This window comes from Phalacrocorax carbo, chromosome 27 (assembly GCF_963921805.1).
Source record: "Phalacrocorax carbo chromosome 27, bPhaCar2.1, whole genome shotgun sequence".
NCBI lineage: Eukaryota > Metazoa > Chordata > Aves > Suliformes > Phalacrocoracidae > Phalacrocorax > Phalacrocorax carbo.
Window position 1 is genome coordinate 1,164,810 of NC_087539.1, and position 20,826 is coordinate 1,185,635.

Here is a 20,826-nt window from a genome sequence, read left to right on the forward strand (position 1 = left end):
CCTGGGCACGGGGATGCCGCGACGCGGGGTCTGGGCCGCCCGCTCCCCCGCTCCGCCTTTGTGGCGGTCCGGCCCCGGCCGGGCAGCGGGGCCGGAGCGGAGGCCGTGCCGGCCCCATCGCCGCGCTCCCGGCGGGGCCGCCGCCGCCTCCTCCCGCCCGCCCCCGCCGCGGCCGGGGGGCCGCCCCGCACCGCCCCGCTCCGCTCCGCCGCCCCCCGCCCCGCTCCGCCCCGCTCCGCCCCGCCGCGGCGCAGGGGCGGGCCGTGGGCGGCGGGCGGGGACCGGCCCCGGCCCCGGCCCCGGCCCCAGCCCCAGCCCCAGCGCCGGCCCCAGCCCCCGCCGCCCGCGGGCCGCCGCGCCGCCCCGCATTGTCCGGGCGGCAGCGGCAGGATGCGGCGCCCCGCACGGCCGCCCGCCGCCGGGCTGCGCTAGGGCCCGCCGGCATGAGGAGGTGAGTGCGGGGCCGGGGGGGCGGCCGGGGGGGCGCTGCGGGGATGCCCCGCTCCGGGAGGCGGAGGAGGAGGAGGAGGAGGAGGAGGAGGAGGAGAAGGAGGAGGAGGAGGCGGCTCCCGCCCGCCCGCGAGCCGCCGAGCCCGGGTTTTAGGGAGCAGCAGCCGGATCGGGGCTGCGGGGCGCGGCGGAGGGGCCGCGGGGGGCTGGTGCTCCCGGTAACCCAACCCCTCCCGGGGGCCGGGGCATCCCCCGCCGCCTTGGCCTTTGCCTCTCTCCTCTCCCTCCTTTCCCCAAAAAAGGGTGCAGGGAGCCCAGGGCAAACGTGCTCATGACATGAGCCTGCTCGGCCGGGAGCCCGCCCGGGGAGCGCAGCGGGCAGCTCCCACGCCCGGAGGGGTGCTCACGGCAGGGGGACCGTCTGCCCACCCACCCACCCACTCATCCACCCACCCACTCATCCACCCACTCATCCACCCACTCATCCACCCATCCACCCATCCACCCATCCACCCAACCACCCAACCACCCATCCACCCAACCACCCATCCATCCGTCCACCCATCCATCCACCCAACCAATCACCCACCCATCCATCCACTCTCCCACCCACCCACCCACCCACCCATCCACTCTCCCACCCACCCACCCACCACCCAGGAACAATGCGCGCTCCCCTTGGCCGCTGTCGCACGTCAAGCGCACGCTGGAGCGCTCGCCTTCAAAACAGTCGTGGCGTTGAGGAGCCGATGGCGTTTTTTAATTAGGAGATTTGCCCCAAAGGGCCTTTTGTTTTTCTTTTCTTTGAGAGTGCTTTTTCCACTCTGGGGACAAAAGGCACTTGGGGAAAAAACCCAGAAAGGTTATTAAATAGCTTTGTACTGTGTCCTCCAGCGTCAATTCTCCTGGTTTCAGAGACACCGTGTGCTGGTTTACATCATTCCTAGTTTCACTCTGGGATCGCAAAAATGAACATTAATTGGATCCCAGTTTTGCAACAAACTGATTTCAGGGGTGCGAATGTGCTGAATTGAATTCATAAGAGAACTTGGGTGCGCGCATGTTTTTTTGGATGCCTGCTCTCTCTGGAGGGTGCGTGAATACAATAATAATGGCTCAGAATTGATTTACTGATCCCCTGCGTGGGAATTGCTGAGGTTTTTCCCCCGGTTTCCTTCCAACGCGCGCCCCACCAGCTGGGTCGCCGCTCCGGCGCGCGGCCGGCGATGACAGGGAGCCGCGTTTGCCGTTCCTGGATGCCAGCGTGCGGCCCCGGAGCCTGTTTGTTCTTAGAGGTGGTTCTGAATTAAACATTTCTGCGGGGGCTGAGGCCCAGGAGTTGTTTATCACATTAAACATTTGTTTTAGCTCTCTTTAGCAGAAGTGTGTTGACATTTTCTCTTGGGGGACTGCTGGGGATAATGAATGGCATGTACTGTATTGTGTTCCTCGGAAAGCCGCAGGGTCCTGCAATAACATAAACACCCAGGGCTGAATTCATCCCAGATCTGAGAGGAATGGGCTTGGTGTTTACATCAGTGCTGGTCCTGAGCCGCAGCTCGCATTTAAAGTTTATTATTGATTATGAAAACATCCCTGTTAATACTTGTCAGATATATATTTTTAAAAAATTTTATTGCCGACAGCTGCAGTTTCACTCCCGGCTCCGTGCTTTAGCTGCAAAGCTTTCGCGGAGGAGAAGGAGCGAGCCGGCTGGGTTTCGGGGCGCCGGGCCCCGGGGGGAGCAGCCGCGGGCTCTCCCCGCTCACAATCCGTTTTCCCCGGAGCGGGGAAGGGTTTCGCAGCCGCCTTTGTTCTCCCGCGGAGCCCCCGCCGCATTCTTCCCTTTTGCCATTATCATTTTGGTTAAACAGAAAGGCAAGTTGTGTACCATATGGATCATGTTAACAATTGCTTATCTGGAGCTGGTGTTTTCTCCTCCCTCCCTTTCCCCCGGCCTTTTTCTCCCCTCTGAGGTCTGGGTTGGGGCTTTAACAGCATCTCAGGTTTGGTGCTGGTTTGACGCTGTCCCGTAACCCAAACCTCTCCCCGTGAGTCCCGTCAGAGCTAATTCCCCAAGTTAAAACGTGGAATAAATGCTGAGAAATCTCCAAAGCGGGTTTCCGCGGATGCTCTGAAATACAGAAAGCAGTTATTGAAGAAACCAGCGTGTCTGCGTTCATAGACTCCCGCCTCCGGGCAGCGACGGGCTTCTCCCCCGGTGCAGCTGAGGCGCCGTTTGCCTTTATTGAGGGAGGAGGTCGATGGCCAGGAGATGATCCCGATGCCGCTTTGCTTGTTTGTACAGACTGACACAAGCAGGGGCCGTGGTTTTCCCAAATCCCCCATTCGAGCTGCTCCCAGGGCTGTTATCGAGGCGTCTGAGAAAGTGGGCTGAAAGTTTTGAGCCCTCACCCCACGTCCATCGTCCGCTCCAGGGCATTTCAGTAGCCGCTGGGGGAAAAAAAAAAGAAAAAGGCGGTTAGTTTGGGTGCCCAAATACAGATGCGAGGGCCTAACCTTAGGCCAAGGGAGTGGCCATCGGGTCACTTAATTCACCTCCTCCTTCCCCCGCGGAAAAAGTAAACACAAAAGCCTCTGGGAGGGTTCGCCTCCAAAGCCGGCATCGCATCCTGCAACAGCGCCAGCGGATTGGAAGGAATGGAACGATTCCGCACGGCACATCGTCCCCTCCGTCACGCCGGCGTCTCCAGCCTGATGCAAAAAATTCCTGGAAGGAGTCTGGAAGTGTGTGCCGTGCCTCGCCGGCATCGGCAGATGCCGCGGACTTCATTCATATCAATTAATTTTGCATCCTCCTAGTTATTCCCGAGGGTAGAAACGCCAGATTTTTCTTCAAACAGCCAAAAATTCTCCTTTCTTCCCTTCTGTCTCTGCTTTTCTGATGGTTTGGGGTTTCTGCACCTCCCTGCTTTCGTCCCTGCAGCTGGAAGGAGATGGGTTGTGTGTAGGGAAGGAGAAATCCCTCAAGCCACAGTTTATGGCAGCAGATGCGGGGGCACCGGATTTAGCGAGGGTTCCTAAAGGGAATTTCCCCACAGATGACATTAATGCATCTAGAGAAGCGACAGTGACCCTTGCGCGACACTGACCCTTGCGTTTATGCCATTGTAAACACGTTTCTGTTATATTTTTTGAGGTCCAGTGATTATATGGCTGGAAGCGGAGCTTTGCCGTTTGACAGGGCCGTCGGGGAGGCTCCTCTTGTCGTCCTGGGGCAGATCCCATCGCATCTGGCCAAATGTCAGCTGGAATTTTGCAGCGTGCAGGAAAGCTTAATTCTCGTGGCTCCGGGCATCTCATTAGCTCGGCACGCTCCCTTCCTCCACTCCCTGCTCCAGCAAACAGCCCCAGCTCGGGCGCTGGCGAGGCGGGTCCTCCTCTTACAGCTTTTTAGCAAAATAAAGATGTTTTTCTTCCTTTTAGGGGTGTGGAGGGGTGGGCTGGTTAATGCACGTGGTTAGTAACGTGGTGGTGCTCTGGCTCCAGAAAGCTCGTCCCTGCTGCTGGTGCTGCTGGTGCTGCTGGTGCTGCTGGTGCTGCGCCGTCACTCGCGTGTGTCACCGGGTGTGCGGCGCTCTCGTCCCAGGGGACACACGTGCCACCGGCAGCACCCAGCTCCCGATCAAAGGAAGCCGTTTGGACTAAATCGGGCTTTATTAGCATTAAGCAGGAAGATTCCCATTGCCGGATCAGCAGCCGAGCAAGGAATAAACCAGTTCTTCCCAGTGCCAGCCCTGGCAAGTCCCAGTCCCGAGAAGCAGTTTATCCCTCGGCAAGGATGTGCCGCCGCGAGTTGCCGCCGTGATACATTTTCCTGCTGGTTTTTCCTTTGGACTCGGCTTGTCCTCGTGCTCTGGGGTGATGGGAAGGGCTCTCCCCGCTTTTCTCCCTCATGCTCTGAACCCTGAGCAGGATCGTGGTGCTGCTTCTCCTCCGTGAGCCCCCGTCTTCATTTGCGCTGCCCAGCAGCCCTGCGCGGGGCCGGCGGGGCCTCGGCAGCTCTGGGCTCGGGTCTCCTCGTAAAGGGAGCAAGAGTTTAAAGTCAGCACCGGCTCTTCGCAGCAAAGTTTATTTTGCTGTGTAACGAGGGTGTTGTAAAATCTCTCTCCTGGCCTTGTGGCCTGTCATCAGCTGAAGTTAATGTTGGTTAAATTGTACAGATCGCTAGCACAATTTTTCCTCCAGTGGTGCATGCTTTGGGTCGCTTATCAGCAACCCCTGATCTTTATGGGGGCCCTAATAAACCGGGCCAAGGCCTCGCAGATGCTGCCGACTTATAGTTGAGAGCAGGAGAGGACGCAAAGTAAAGGTTTTCTTCCTGGCTCTTTCTCCTGAGGATGGAGAAGTTAATTGTGGACAAATCAGGCATGTTTAATTACAGCGATGCCACCATGGCCCGTGTTGTGGTGGTGCCCGGGGCCCCTCTCCCTGGACGGGGATGCTGGGGCGCGCCCTGGCGTGGGATGCTGGGCGTGTGGTACCCAGGCGAGTGTTTTCCCTCAAAAGAGAAAAGAGCCACTTTTTTTTCTTTTCCCCCCCCAAGAAAGTGAAAACTAATGTCAAGACAAATTGCACTTTAACCCACACTTGTCTTGCCTACAAAAAAAAAGCTGAATAATAGCTGAATAAGTACCCCTTTCCCTGCCCCGGCCGCACTCAGAAGAGGAGCCTGCTCCTCACAAAGACGTTGCTGTGTAAATAGATGAGAGGTGCAGCGGCGGCACCGAGCTGGAGGGGACTCGTGGCATCAGGGGACGCTGGAGCCCGGGTCCTCTCCCTGTGATTAATCTTTCTCGGCGTTGCTTTAGGCTTCTGAAGAGCAGCGGGACCGGCTGCCGGGCTGCTTTGTCTGCCGCCTTGGCCCTGCCACGGCGAAGGGACGTTCCCATCGGAGGCTGTTTCTTTCCTTTGGAAAGAGCCTGCAAAGCACTTGACTCTGCTCCCTGCATCCTGCTGCCTCCCGGAGCAGGATAATGTGGGTGTAATTGATGGCGAGAGGACTAATGGCTGCAGAAATGTGTAATTAAAGGCCAGGGGTGACGTGCTGCGAGGCTGTGCTGTGCACGGGAGGTTAGAGAGGTTGAGTGTGTTTTGAAGGGCTTGTCCTGCACGTCCCGCCGTGGGAGGGCAGGTTGCCCTGCTTGGGGTGTCCCACGTGCCCGGCACCTTGTGCTGTCGGTGGGGGGACGCCGGGCTCCCCAGCTGACCCAGCCCCACGTGGCGAGGCAGCAGGGAGCTGTGCATGCAGCTGCATCCCCGCTGTTGGTGTAACCAGGAAGGGTTTAGGCGTGGGGGTTTCCATACCCAATCGGGCATCGCCGTAGCTGTCTTCCCATAGTTTGGCTAAATCTGGCATTGCCAAATCCCTGGAACCGGCCCAGTCCTGCCTCCCCATCCCCCATGCTACGTCCCCAGCCCTGCACTCTGCCCACTTCCCAGAGCATCGCCTCCTCCTCCCTCCAAACGCTGGATTAGGCCACGTGTTGCAAGCATAAATCCGCCAAGATGCCGACATGCCGCGAGCAGGTTGGACTTTGCTAGGCCTGGCAGCCCTTGGCTGTGCCGCAGGGATGGGGCGACGGCTCTGAGCCCGCGCTCTCCCTGCTGGGAACGCCCTGGGGCTGCACCCCGATCCCCCGGGTGGATCAGCGATGGGCAGGACGTCGTGCCCGGGATGGTTTTGTGGCAGCCTGAGAGCACGCCGCGGTGCCGCGGTGCCGGCTCTCCGTGTGCCGCTGACGGGGACACGGTGACGCTTCTTTATGTTACGCTTTGCAGCTTCACACTCTTAGAAAAACAGGTTTTAGCAGCTGCAGTGGAGTCCCAGCAATGTAAAAATCAATCAGCAGCTGGACATCTGGAGATTTATTGGAGATGCCGCCAAATAATGAGATTTAAAAGATACCTTTTGAAGCATTGCTCCTATTTTCCACCTTAGGTGTTGTGGGTGCTTGGGGCCGAGGGGAGCAACACCCGTGCAGCGTGACCTGGCTGCTCGGTCACGGACGCTGGCAGGCAGCGCTCACAGAAGTGAATATCTGCTAGTTTAAAGAGATTTTTTTTTTCCATTTGCGTGTTAATCGCCACCAGCCGAGCAGCGAGGCAGGGCCCGGCCGTGGGGCCGAAGCTGCCGGCTCCGCGCGGGCAGGGCTGGGGTCACGGCGTGGCCGCTGGACGTGCCAGGTACACGCTCCAGAAATAACGTCATTACGGATCTGACCTTGGGCTGTTCATATCCTCCTCCTACAAGGTGATTACTTTTTAATGAGTGGCTGCTGAAAAGGGAGGAAAATGAATTATTTCTGCTGTAGGATTAGCTCTAGGAGACAGGAGCGGCGCTGCCCCGATCGATAGGCTGTTGCACAGAGCCAGCCCGGCACCAAACTTCGCCCCGATTTCCCAGCAGTGCCTTCACCCCGACGCTGCTGCCACCTTATTATTCTTCAACCTTTATTTTCCTTTGAGCTGCAACCCCGTAGCAGGTTGAGACGTCCGCACCCTGTGCTGGATAATGCTATATAATTATAACTGGCTTATAATAGCCACGTATCTGTGCAAGCTCCCGGGGCGCAGAAGGTGGGAGCCGTAGGGGCGGCTGCTCCGAGCGTGGCACGCGGGTCCCCAGCGTAAGGGTCCGTCCGTCCATCCGTGCAAGCACAGGCGTACGGCAGAGGGGAGCTGCAGCCCCGGGCGTGGATGGGGGGGCAGCAGTGTCAGCAAAGAAAGAAGCCAAAAAAAGGGAACTTCTGGAAAATCCATTAGTGAATGGAGTGCAGGAGGGAGCTGGGCTTTTCAGGCTGCTGAGGCGGTGTTTAAAAAAGAATCCGCGAGTCAAAAGGCTTGTGAAAACAAAAGCCACCGAGAGAGGCCTCCCCCAGCCCAGCTCCGGCGGGGCTGGCCGGGGACAGTGAAGCTGCGGGTGCCGAGGGCAGGGGAGGTGGTCCACAGGGGATGGGGTCCGTCATCCCGCAGGGCGGGTGACGGGGACGCACAGGGACCGCGAGAAAGGAGATGCAGAAATGAAGGAAAAGAGGAGTTTTTGCTCAGCTCCCCGGGGAGCATGCTGCCGGGCAGGGCACCGAGGCGGAAAATACAACCGCGTTGCGCGGTGCTGGATGGGGCTGGGAGGCTCCCCAGAATTAGAGTTAATTAAGATTGATTCATTCCGCGGAGGAGATGAGCTGGAGCGTTGCTGCCACCGCTGCGGACAGGCTCTAGTGCACGGGGCAAATTATCTCCCTGTTTTAGCCCAGTTCCCGCGTCCGCCGCCGCTCCCGCCACTGACCCCTGCCCAAGGCCAGATGTTGGAGAAGATAGACCAGGGGCTGGTGGCTCCTGCCTTGGCTTTTGGCCCCGGGGCTGTTCATTACTGGAGCTTCATCGGGAAAAACACCCTGGGAGGAGAGGGCTTGGGCAGGGGTGGGGGGTGCCGGGTCCCTAGGCTCCGTCCTGAGCTGCAGAGCATCTCCTGCGTTTAATGACCTTCATCCAAGTGCTTGTGGGAAGATGAAATGTAACAGCAATGCTTTCTTCTTGGAAAAATAAGTAATTTAAAATTGTTTTCAGCCTCCTGGGGTTTATGTGTGTATCAGGGTTCGTAGACCCCCCCACCCACAGCGTCTCCCCGAGGCGTGTGCAGCGCTGGGTGTGGATCAGACCCGGTTCTCCCCGGGGTGCAGCAGCCGTCCAGCAGCCAGGCTCAGCATTGGCTTTGCTTCTTCTCACGCTGTTGTAGTGGAGAGTCCAGGGGTCGCACACTCCAGGCCACCGACATCATATTTAAACTGCACATCACAGGTCGCCCGGCCGCTGTCTGGCTGGGGGCTGGCAGGGGCCATCAGAAGAGCATGGCCCCCCAAATCCTCCTTCTGGGGGTTCAGGTGGGGTCAGACAGTCCCTCTCAGGGGGGATGTGGTGAGTTGGGTTTCAACAAGTGATTTTGAATGGAGCGAGGCCAGGACAAGGAGTTGTTCAGAGCAGCTCCCCTCTGTTTGCTGGCAGCCACGGCCAAGCGCCTTCTGTGGGAGCAGAGACGGAGACGGTATAAAGATGCCTTCAGAACATTCCTCTGCACCCCCCTGTAGACCGTGTGAATACGCATCTGCACAGCCAAAGTCGCTGCAGGTGGTTTCACGTGCCGGGTTTCTAGATGGGCCTGAGGAGGAGTTGGCCGTGGTCACGTCCCCGCCAAGCGCAGGCTTGCAGCCCAGTCGGGAGAAGCAACGTCCTCACCTCGCCGCGTCCTCCGGCCTCGCCACGGGTCGGGGGCAGAGGCAGGAGGTGAAGTCCTGCACTGGTGGGACCAGTGGTGGGGCCGGGGGCTTCGGGGTACGCTCGCCACCCTGGCTGGCTTCGCCTTTGTTATGCAGATTGCATGCAAATTGGGTCCGTTCGACCTCCCGACCTTTCTATGTGGCCACGTCTGTTTGGGGAAATGGTTCTGCTGATTAGAAATGGATTTTCCTCTCTCATGTAATCCTCCGAAAATGGGCCAGGTCCAACCCCAGGCCCTGGGGAGCTCGTCCAGCATCAAGGAACGAAATTTCGGTGACGGGCTTCAGTCTCGACAGGGATCTGAGCGGCACCCATGGGCCGTGGCACCCTTCTCCGGGGTGTGCTGAGGTTTCTCGTGCACCTTGAGCATCTGCCCCGAGTTGACCTTGAGGGGCGGTGGACTTTGATGACCTGAATATTCAGTGATGCTCTTGCTAAAAACCTCCTTCCTACCTGAGAACCGTCCCCCAAGCAGCGGTCTGGTGGCGGGCACCGCCGGAGCGTTGCCCCAGGGGACGTCCTAGGGCAGACGAGGTCCCGCGGCATCGCGGCAGGAGAGCGTCTGCTGGAGGGGAAGCGGCGGCGTGGCCGGGAGCGGGAGTGCCGTTGGAGGCAGCCACGCTTGGCACACGCCGAGGCACTCCCGTGGCAGGGCGTGGGCAAGACGGTGATGGATTGATGCAAGAATTAATCTTTTGGGGTTAATGTTCCTCTTCGAAGCACTGGAGGGAGTGTGCCGGTGGTGTGGGAGGAGTTGGGGGGGGTCCCACCTTCCAGTGTTTTCTAGACCCAAACAAGTAGTTCAGCAGTTTTGTCCCGTGTTCGTGGCGGTGGGTGCAAGGCTGAAGCCCAGATCCCAGCAGGCCTGAGTGGCCCACGGGACCTGGAGACCAGCGACGTTAAGAAAAATACAAATTGCAAGGAAGGGGCTGATTTTTTTCCACTTTTTTTAGGTCCCTATTATTGCTCCTTTTTCTCCCGTCCATCTTATATTGAAACATGGCGCAAGATTCCTCAAATCCAGAAATTGCATCAGCTCGTTATTAATAATATCTGGATTTTATTGCCATATCCCCTTGATCTGGGGATTCCCAGGGCCATGCGCCGGGTACAGTTTCGTCCCGGTGACATTTATCCGAGAGTTTCCCCTCTCGCCGTGACAGATGGGTGATGCTCAGCTGCTGCCAGGCTGAGCGGATCCATATTAATTTTTCATTTGCTGGCCGGGTGCTGGAGCAGCACAGATGGGCGATGGCCCGTTGGTCACTCCCGGTCCGTGCTGGTGTCCAGCTGCTCTGCACTTGATATATGAGTGGACAGAGCGGACGCTGGAGCCTTCGGCTTGCGCCGGCCAGGGTGGAGGTTGTTTCTCCTGGGGGTGGGGAGAGGGCACGGTGGGAGTTAGCCTAAATCCTTTTAACATATGTACATTGACCCTGCTCTGATTGCAATACCATCCTTCGCTTTGTCGGCACTGCTGAGGAGGGGACTGGGAATGTGGTGGACAAAGAAACGCAGCTCCCCGACGGATCTGCCAAACAACCCAAATTTGCCTTGGAAAATTTGATGTTTGCGCTCCGGCAGCGTGCCAAAACCCCGGCTGCCCGGCCTCGGCCCGCAGGGGAGGGCTGGGGGATTTAAACGTCTCACCCCTTGCAAACGCTGCCCGGTGCTGCGCTTGGGTTATGTCAGCTGTAAGCGTGGATTTGTGCTCTGCTTGCCCTGGTCCTGGCTTTGAGACCGGCTCTGCCACCGGTGTAAATCACTGGCGGGCGGTTGTGCCTATTCTGGACCTGCTGTGTGGGGATTTACTAGCGGTGACCGGTATCTAGCTTAAATGTGTGTATCAACGTGCAGAAATGTTGCTATAAGCTACAGGATTAATGCTAAAACATTTCAGAAACATTGCCGCAACCCTCAGATCCACAGTGAGTGTAAACGGAGTATCTGCATGGGTTATAAATCTCATTTATAGCTGCGATTTGACTCGCTGTTGCACTTTGCCTGCGCTGTTCTTAGGAGGCAGGGACGAGCCCCAGCCCAGGACGAGCTCCTGGGAGCAGAAGCCGAAAAGATCATCAGGAAATGGCACATTTGAAAGAAGGAAAAGTCATTCCCCTGCCTCCCATTCATTGGGCAGACTTGAGAAATTCTCTTCTTTCCTCCTGCCTATTTTTCCTAGCTTGCCTTTAGCCTTGAGCACATCACTGCGGCTGCTGCAAGACCTGGAGCATCTCTGCGCGGTCGCAGATACCCCTCAGTGCCACAAACCCAGCTGCAGCAGCGAAGCTTCGGCGCAGGAGTTGCATTGATGTGAGCCTGCGTTTGTGCTGTGGGTGCTCGGTCCAGGTCCTGGGCTGGACCCACCTTCGCGTGCTGGTAGCAAAATCCAGCACAGAAGATCCATCGTTCACAACATCCCTGATATGAGAAGTCTCGGTGAAGGCTGGGCTGTGAAATGGGACTCCCAGCATCCAGGTTTGCTCCCTCTGGGGCCGAAGTTTGCACATCGGAGAACGAAAAACCTGGGAACTGGGGAAGCCCATGGAGCCGGGACGGGCTCTCCCTGTCCGGGAAACCGATGGCAATGGGCTGCGCTGCTGCGGGTGATTGCAGGGATAACGAAGCTGCTCAACGTCTTTCAAAAAAGGCATAAATCCTTCAAGCTGGCAGCTCTGCAGAGAAAGGAGCCGCCAGCGTTTGAACCAGCAAGGCGGCGGCAGTACGGGCAAAGCATCGCGGAGGCAGCGCTTCGGCTTGTTCATGCACCGGGAGCCGAAGGGCGGCAGCGTCTGCTCCCTCGCGAGGGCTGGGATGCTTCTGCAGAGCAGCAAGGGCTGTCCACGGGGACGTGGAGGCACATCCAGCGCTTGCAACTGCGGGGCTACGCTCTGCTGGTGCGGGCTGCTTCTGGGGTGACCTCCTGCGGGGTCCTGGCTGCTCGGCTGGGTTTAAACCCTGGCTGTAGTGCATCCTCGTTTGCTTTTGCGTGCTCCCTCTCCTTTGCCCTCCAAATCCATTCCAACCTTCTCCTTGCCCCCTAGGGATGCTGGATTGCTGCAGCCGTCAGCATATGCTGCCTGTGGGTCACCTCTGTACTCGCCTGCGTAGGTTTTGCTGTGAGTTTTGACGCACCAGCATTAGCGCCGGGTGCGTGTACGTGTGGCTGGCACCGGAGCAGATAAAATACACGTACACGCCTGCTGGCATGCTCAGCGTACGAGGGCTGTGGATGAGATATTTGTGCCCCAACCAAGACGGCCCGCGCCGGGACGCTGCTCGGGGCAGCCCCGCGTCCCCGCAGCCTCGTGGCTGTGCCTGAAATCCCCCGGCGAGAGCTTTTCCCGGGGTGGGGGCGGCGGCGGGAGGGAGCGCACCCCATCGCCAGCACGGAGCTGTTGGACACCCTCGGCGGTGCGCCCCGCTAAAGAGCCCCCGAACAAAAGCCCAGTTCAGAGTCGCTGCTGAATAGATTAACAAGATTTCCATAATTAGGGCGGGCGGGAACAATAGGATTCTCCCCTGCCCAGCCCCCCCTGGCCGCCTTTGTCTTGCGCTGGGGATAATGGGCAGCAGCGAGGGTGGGAACCGGCCCGGCCATTTGGTCACTGGACAGTAATTTTCTCACACTGCCAAGGGGAGCATTGAAACATCTGTCCCGCTCCGCCGCCTCATTCACGTCCCATTTCAAACCCCTGACAACTTCTCCCTGCCCGCCAGCCCTCCCCCTCTGCCTGGTTTTCCAGGGTGCGATGGGGCTTTCCGGGGGGTTTTGGCTTTTCTTCTCCCAAACCCATCGCGTCTTTAAAGGGGTCGGATGGAGGCGGGTTCGCTTCCCGGTCCTTTTCGCGCTCGGGTTTGCTTTGGTGGCAGCAGCGCTCGTGCAAACCTGTGCCCGTGCATCCCCCTGCCCCTTTTCTTGCAGCAGCTTTGCCATTTTGCACGGTCCCGGTGCTCCGGGACGAGGCTGGAGGAGCAGCCCCGGCCCGCACCGTGATGGTGAGCTTCCAGCTGCACGCTGCGGCGTTGGCCACCCTCTTGCAGGCTCTTAGAAAAGCAATTCCCGTCACCGGGTTTGTTTGTAGACATCAGTTTTTAGCTGGCATCGGAGCAGCCGCCTTCGGGCGCTGGTGTTGGTCCTGCTGTGGGGAAAAGCTGGGCGCTCCTCGGAGAAATCACCATTGTCATGCAGGGTTTGTGCGTGTCCTCGGGGTGTATCGTCCTCCGAAATCAAGGTGCTGCATTGCTGGAGAAGACAGATGTCGAGTCGGTTGGGCTGCCAGGCCCTCCCTTCTCCAGGAGGGATGGGTGAGGGTGACGGTGCCGCTGGCGAGGGCGGCTGCTCCTCGGCTGCAGGAGAAAGAGCCTGGAAACGCCGCTGGGATTTGCCGGCCATGGTGGTGGCACCTCCTTCCTGCCGTGCCGCTCCACGCCGAGCCCCGTGCGATGGCAGCTGCTGGAGCAACCGGCCGCCCCCCAAACCCCTTCCCTCCTGCCCTGAGCCCCGGCCATTTGCAGTCTGTATTTCGGGGGGGGGACGGGGACAGAAGCAGCTGCGGTCTGCACCTGCAGCACACCGTGCACCGCTGCGCAGTGGTCTGAGCAAGGGTGGGAACACCTGGTGCTTTAGTGCCTTCAGAAAAAAGTTGTGGGTTTTAGCTTAAAAACGCCTTATTCCTCATGGAGTCATCCGAACCCTCATTTTTTCCCCCATTAATAGCTTCTCAACGCCCTTGGCTCACAGGCAAGGAAGGCCCCCCCCCCATCCTTCTCCGCCCAGCCAGACCCCACGTACGGAAAATCTGCTGCAGGAGCGCAGGTTTCTTGGGCAGCGCTCTCCTTTGTGTTCATTAAAAAGGGCCCTTTCCCGCAGGCTGTCGTGGCTGTCTCTGTCTGAACGTTTATCTATCGGGAGCACTTTAATAATGGCCAGTAAATGCAGGGAGGATGCCGGATAAAGCCACGCAAAGCCGCCATTTAAATCCTCTTGTGTAAGTTTGATATCCAAAGTGGAAGTACAAATGCCATATAAGTCAATTAAAGCATTAAGTAATCTAATTGTGCTGTGGTCACAAAGTGGCTTAAAGGCTGAGAGAGGCGAGTGAATGGTGCACGAGGTCCCCTCCCGGCTCCTGCTTTAGCCGTTCCCCAGGGCTTTGGGCATAAGGGTGGGGGGAACGGGGGGGACCCGCACCGGGGGTGGCTGTGGGGGGACACTGCCGCTGCCCTCCGCGGGCACTGGGAGCTACCTGGTGTTAGGGGCTGGAGCAAGAGAGGGTGAGGCCGACCTCGGCACCCCCATGATGTGGAGCTGTGGGGTGACAGGGATGCGGGGGGGATGGTGACGCAGCATCAGCCGGTGGGCAGGTCCTGCAGAGCCCCCCCGGGGTGCATTTCCCACCCGCCGCCCCGGCAGCCCCAGGGCAGGGCTGGGTCCGGACACGGCCGTGGCGTTTCTATCTTCCCCTTTGCCGGGGAAATTGTTCTGGTGGGGCCACGGGCAGCCCGTCGGTACCGGCACCGATGCCAGGGGGGTGAGCGAAGGGATGCCGGCAAAGGCTTGTGCTCAGCCCGGGGTGAAGAGCTGCTTCCCCCGTACAGGGGCGTGCGTGCGTGTGTGCAATGCAGCCCCTGCCTCCCCAGCCACCTGGCTGCACGCTATTGATATGCCATTAATATAATATGCATTATATTTATAATATTATAACTACACTCTGCTCCAGGAGGGGCATCCCAGGGCTGTCCTCCGGCTGTGTGTGGCCATGCTCGGCACCGCGGTGCTGCCGGCAGCACGGGGGGGCTGCGCCGTTTGTGTCGCCTTGGCTTGCCATGGTTTGATAACGTGACTATTTTATTCAGTTGGATGATGTGACCGTCAAAACTTGAGCCGTCTGGGTTCGCTGGAGTGCTTGTGGTTGCCGTTCCCGGGGGATACTAGCGCTGGTGGTGGTCAAAGGGAATTTTTTCACAGAAAATTTAGAGCACGAGCATAACTGAGGACACACGTTTGCAGTCAGGAGGTGCAAAGCGGCTCGGAAGGACAGGGCAGCAGGGCTGTTTTTTGGAGATCCCCAATGCAGAGAGGTGCCGTCGCTGTGTCGCTGCTCTCACCCCGTGCTGTCCTGTCCCCTGCAGGTCTGTCGAAGATGCACTGGTCACCAGAGCATGCCCAGTCCCTGAACCAGTGGCCGGAGCAGCACCTCGACGTCTCCTCCACCACCTCCTCGCCAGCCCACAAGTCCGACCTCTACCCCAGCACCCGCCAGCGCTTCAACTACGCCTGGGCCAACGACGACATCTCCGCGCTCACCGCCTCCAACCTCCTCAAGAGGTACGCCGAGAAGTACTCGGGGGTGCTGGACGCGCCCTACGAGCGCCCGGCGCTGAGCGGCTACGGGGATGGAGCCTTCGGGCCGGTTAACGGGCAGAAGGGGGACGGGGAGCCCTGGCCGGTGGCGCACGGCTCCGATGGTGCCTACCCCCTGACCCCCATCCACGATGGCCTCCCCGGCGCCAAGGGGGTGGTGCCACCCGCCGTCCCCCCCAGCGGCGGGGCCATCGGGCTCGGCGGCTCCCCCGTGGTCTCCGCCAACCTCGCCGACCCCATGTACCCCGGTAATTCCTGCGGAGGAGCTGCCGCCAGCTCCGGCGGGCTCGGGTCATCTCAGGAGTACCCCTCAGGCTACGGTGGCACCTACTTGCCCTCCGGCTACTGCACCCAGCCGGCGGCAGCGCTCCCCCCACCGCACCCCCCCTCCCTCCACGGCTCGGGGCTCCTGCAGCCCCCGCACCCCTCGCCCGCCCTGGTGCCGGGCTACGGCTCCTCCGGCCCCATGTACAACTACGCCGCCGGCAGCTACCCGCCACAGCCGGGCTACGGGACCATCCACCCGCCCCATCCCTCCGCCTCCTACCTGCCCTCCGGCATCGCGGCGCCCACCCCCATCCCGGCCCCGCCGCCCCCCGCCCGCCCGCCCGGGGTCCCCGGCTACGGCTACCAGGGCGCCGGCTTGGCCCCGCTGGCCGTGCCGCCCCTCGGCACCGAGGCAGCGGGCGCCCTGAAGAGGAAGGCTTTTGACATCTCTGGTGGGGAGGATGAGGGGGAGGGCAGATATAGGAAATACAGCTACGAGCAGCCAAAGTCCCCCTACCCCATGTCGGACAACGGCGAGTGCCGGGGCAACGGGTTCGGTGGCAGTGCCGAGTCCCCCCAGGTGGCCTTCAAGCCCGGGAAGCGGCCCGCGGGAGCCGGGAGCGCCGAGGAACATGCCGGCAAGTACAGCGGGCAGCCGATGAAGAGTATGGTCTCGCCGCCCTACGGCGCTGGGGATGCTCCGCTGCGGCCGGCAGAGCCCTTCGAGAAGTTCAGCCCCCCCCTCGCCAACGGGGAGCGGGCGGCCGAGCCGGGACCCCCCTTCCCGCTGCGGCTGCCCCCCAAAGCGCCGGTCTTTGGCAGCCCGCCGGTGGAGGAGCAGCCCAAGAACGTCGACCCTCTGGTCTTGGAGCTGGTGAACACCAAGATCGTGGAGCGGGGCCCGCCCGTGCAGTGGACGGACATCGCCGGGCAGGTCTCCGTGAAGGCCACCATCGAGGAGGAGCTGGTGTGGCCCATCCTGCGTCCCGGCGCCTACACCGGGGCGAGCCGGCCACCCCGAACCGTCCTGCTCTTTGGTCCCCGCGGCACGGGGAAGACCCTGCTGAGCCGGTGCATCTCCACCCAGCTGGGCTCCACCTTGCTGAAGCTCAGTGGGACGACCCTGCTCTCCACCTGGAAAGCCGAAGCCGAGAAGATCCTGCAGACCGTCTTCTTCGTGGCCAGCTGCCGGCAGCCCGCGGTGGTGCTCATCACCGAGGCCGAGTCCTTGCTGGTGGCCCGGGCTGGCGAGGACGGCAGCCAGGTGAGCAACCTAAAGTCCCAGCTCCTCTCCTACCTGGACAACGTGGCTACCTCATCCGAGCAGAACGTGGTCGTCATCGGGACCACCTCCCGGCCTGGCAGCATGGACGAAGCTTCCCACCGCCGCTTCGCCAAGCGGTTCTACATCTCCCCGCCGGACAGCATCGCCCGGCGGCAGATCCTCCATCACGCCCTGGCTCAGCAGAGCTCCTGCCTGAGCGAGCGGGAGATGGCCTCCCTGGTGCAGCACACGGAGAGCTTCTCGGGCAGCGAGCTGGTCCAGCTCTGCCAGCACGCCGGGGCCACCACGCTGCACGGTTTGCCGGGCCAGATCCAGCCCACCTCCTACCAGGACTTTGAGAAGGCGTTCTGCAAGGTCCGCCCCGCCGCCTCCCAGAAGGAGCTGGACTTGTTCCTGGAGTGGGATAAAATGTACGGCACCAGGCACTGACGGCGCGGCGTCGGGGGGACGGGGGGTGCGGGAGCGGGCCCTTCGCCCCGGCCCGAGGTTTCGGGGCCGGCTGTGGGACTTGGCTGACGAACGCAGGGTTTGGAGGGGCCGGGCTGGGGTCTGCGGGGGCTCCGGTTCTCCCCCAGAGCCGCGCCGGGGCCGGACCCCCCTCCTCCTGAAGTGCAGGAGACCCCCGGACAGCCCCGACGGCAGCACGACGTACCTCTTCTTTACTATTTCGGGCTCGGCTGGGCTTTTCCTCTCCTTGGTTTTTCGGAAGCCGTCGCTCACTGAACTCAGGATAACCTATTTATTATTTTCCCGTTCATCCGTCCCTGGACCAGCGACGCAGCGAGCGGGGCCGGGGGCACCTCAGCATCCGGCTCTCCGGCGTCGGATGCACGAGCTCCCCCGTCGATCCAGAGGCTCGATTATTATTATTTTTGTTGATTGCTTTGATTGTTCCTAACAGAAATACCTCGGGCGTCTTTTGAGCAAAGCAGCCCCTTCGCACGTGGCACGAGCAGCCCGGCGGCGATGTCCTTCATCGGGGAGGGGGGGAGCGGGCGGGGGGACACAAAACCAGGGGGTTTTGGAGTAAAATGCTGTAGATTGTTTAATATACTAGACTTGGGTTTTTATTTTTGTAAGGTATGTAGTATTTTTTTGTTTGGTTTTTTTTTTTCTTTTTAACTACTCAGGAAAAGAATTACCTCAGAAAAAAAAAAAAAAGAATGTGTTTTTAAAAGCTCTTTTTATCTTCTCAGAAAAGGAAAAAGAGATTTTTAAGAGTTTTCAGACCTGGAACAAAGCTGCCTCGCGCATTTGCTTCCAAAAAGGGTGACAGAAAGAAGGAAGAAAGAAAAGAAAAAAAACTTGAAGCTGTTACAAAGATGAAAGTTGAATGTATTTTGGGTGCTTTTCACGTATATTATGCCATAATTTTATTTTAATTTTTTTTTTTTTTTAACATTGTTATTGTAGCGTTTGGTGGAGTAACGTGTCTTCAACGGAAAGAGTATTAGTGCCGTAGTTTGGAAGCTGTCGTTAGCACCACTTTTGGGGCCAGGCTGGGTCCGTCATCCTCCAGCATCGCGCGCCGCATCGCGGGGCCGGGGACTGGGGGTGCGGGGGGACACCCCCCCCCGTGCGGGGCTGGGGCCGGGGGGACCCTCCTCCCGGTGCCGTTTCTGCACTGGGGATGGGGCCGCGGGGGCCACCCGTGCTTTGCCGGGGAGGCTGCCGGCGTCGATGCCGCTGCGGGGGTGTGCCGCTCCCTTTTCGCCCGAAATCAGGGATTTTTGGCTTCCCACTGCCGCTGCCGCCTCTGAACACCGAGAAGCCCCGGCAGAGGCTGGCGGTGGCTGCAAAGTTTGGGGAAATCACTTCCCACCAAAAAAAAAAGGATAAGTCTGGCAGGCCGAGCGTGGTGGTGGGTTTTGCCCCGGGGGCTCTTTGCCCCCCGCTCCATCCCGGGGGGCCGGGCTGCGGCGGCTGCTGGGGTCAGGACGCGGCTCCCCCCGCTCTTGCAGATGCAAAGCTGCGTGGCACAGAGCGTGACCCTACTGCACGTCCAGCTGACCCCCCCCATCCGCCTCGCGTCGCCGCGCGGGGGGGTGTCCAATTAAAAAAAATATTAATTTTTTTTTGGTTTTTTTTTAGAGCTATATATTGTACGGGGGGGGAGGCAGCTGCTCCGCTGCCGCCCACCGGCACCGGCCGCTGCTCAGAGCAGCCCCCCCATCACCTCAGGGTCTGGGGATGCACCCTTGGGGGGGGCTCCCCCCCACCCCCGCTGCAGGAGCGCGGCGTCTGCCAGTTTGGGGACGTTTTCCCAGGTTTGGGGTTTTTTTTTTTTGCAGTTTCCCGTTTCAGCGGGCGCGGGCAGGCACTGCCTGCGTGCAAAGGGCATTACCGCGGCAGACGCCTCCCCCCCCCCCCCCCCCAAAAAAAAGTGGTACTGGGTTCCTGAAGACTTTTTATTATTATTATTATCATATTTGACTTTGTACACTCTCTGTAACCATTTCTACCTCATTTTGCAACATATTGTACATGAAAGTATTTAATTCATGTCTTATTAATGTCTGAGAAAGAAATGCTTTTGAACTGTAATGGTCTACCTCAAGAAATGCTGTATTTTAAAAAGAAAAGTATTACACAGTATTAAAGAGATTACACGAATGCCTGGCTGAGAGCCTGCCGTGCCTTCTCCCAGCCCTCGCCCCCCCCCAGGCTGTTTCAGCCCCGGGGGGTGCTGGTACATGGGGGGGAGGTTATAGCAGGGGGCAGGAGGGACTTGGGGGATGTTGTAGGGGTAGTGGGGCATGGGGAGGGGGCATTAAAGGGGGGGTATTGCAGCCAGGGGAAGGGCAGAGCCTCAGCCCCCCCCCCATTAGGCATAGTGTGTGGGTCCAGGTGTGTCCCCCCATTAAGGTGTTGGGGGGGTCCAGGTGTGCCCCATCCCCTTGTTAGGATGTTGGGGGGGTCCAGGTGTGCCCCATATCCTCGTTAGAGTTTTGGGGGGCTCCAAATGTGCCCCATCCCTCATTAGGGGGTGGGGGGTCCAGGTGTGCCCCATCCCTCATTAGGGGGTGGGGGGTCCAGGTGTGCCCATCCCTCATGAGGGGTGGGGGGGTCCAGGTGTGCCCATCCCTCATTAGGGCAGAGGCAGCGGGAGGAGCTGCCTGGGTCAGTGGGCACTGAGGTCCCCTGAGGGGGGGTCCCTGCTGGAAAGGCCCCCCCACAGGTCCTGGGGGGTCATGGGGGGCTGAGGCAGGTTTGGCTGCTGCCGGCGAGGGCCCATCCAGCGCCTGCAGGTACGAGGGGCGGCGGGGGGTGAAGGGGGGCCGGGGGGTGCCTGCGCTGCCTGGCTGCGAGCTTTGCTCTGGGGAGCCTGGGCTGGCCTCGGGTTGGGTCTGCGTTTATTTTCTCTGTCAGCTGGGTCGGATTTTCGGCTTTTTAAAGCTGAACTACTTGTATCGAGCTTTGCTGCTCTCCCACCATTTATTTCTCAAAGTTTGATATAACTCGTGAATTACGTGGTATTCATTTATCTGGAGGCTTGTGGCATCTTCATCCTGGGTTTTTTGGTGTGCTAAGTTATATGCTTGGACAATTTTGTATCCTGAAATCAATTAATTCAGTTAATCAGCTCCTCCATGACCGGGGTAGCTTCCGAGGTGTGGGGGGGGGCGATGCCGAGTGAGGCGCTTGGCTCCAGCTGGGGCCCGCGCGGCTGCGGCGACGGCTGCGATCGGCATCGCTGGGAGCGTGCAGTGGGGGACCCCTGCCCATGCCCCCCCCCGCCCCCCGGTTCCCGACGCCCCCCCCGCCCCCCGGCTGCCGATGCTCCCCCCGGCTGCCCATGCCCCCCCCCCGCCCCCCGGCTGCCCATGCCCCCCCCCCGCCCCCCGGCTGCCGACGCCCCCCCGCCCCCCGGCTGCCCATGCCCCCCCCCCGCCCCCCGGCTGCCCATGCCCCCCCCCGCCCCCCGGCTGCCCATGCCCCCCCCCCGCCCCCCGGCTGCCCATGCCCCCCCCCGGCCCCCGGCTGCCGATGCCCCCCCGCCCCCCGGTTCCCGATGCCCCCCCGCCCCGTTCCCCGCCTCCCCCGCCGCGGGCCCGCAGCCGCCCAAGCCTGCCGGCGCCCCCGTAGCCCCGCCGCAGGCGCGGGGCCGAGCTCTGCCCCGCCGCTGTCGCGTGTCCCCACGGGAGGGGACGCCGGGGAC

The 20,826-nt window shown here is 60.3% G+C and overlaps 1 protein-coding gene across 1 annotated transcript; it reads left to right on the forward strand.

Annotated features, from left to right (window-relative positions):
- The first annotated feature begins 281 nt into the window (after window positions 1–281).
- FIGNL2 (fidgetin like 2) lies at window positions 282–19,273 on the forward strand. The gene is made up of 2 exons (XM_064474219.1): window positions 282–451; window positions 14,884–19,273. Exon 2 carries the CDS (start codon window positions 14,895–14,897, stop codon window positions 17,094–17,096), a length of 2,202 nt encoding a protein of 733 aa, XP_064330289.1. The 5' UTR covers window positions 282–451; window positions 14,884–14,894; the 3' UTR covers window positions 17,097–19,273.
- Window positions 19,274–20,826: the final 1,553 nt, after the last annotated feature.

Excerpts from the sequence above, each read along its gene's own strand:
- FIGNL2 (XM_064474219.1), top strand. The coding sequence starts at position 14,895 with ATGCACTGGTCACCAGAGCATGCCCAGTCCCTGAACCAGTGGCCGGAG.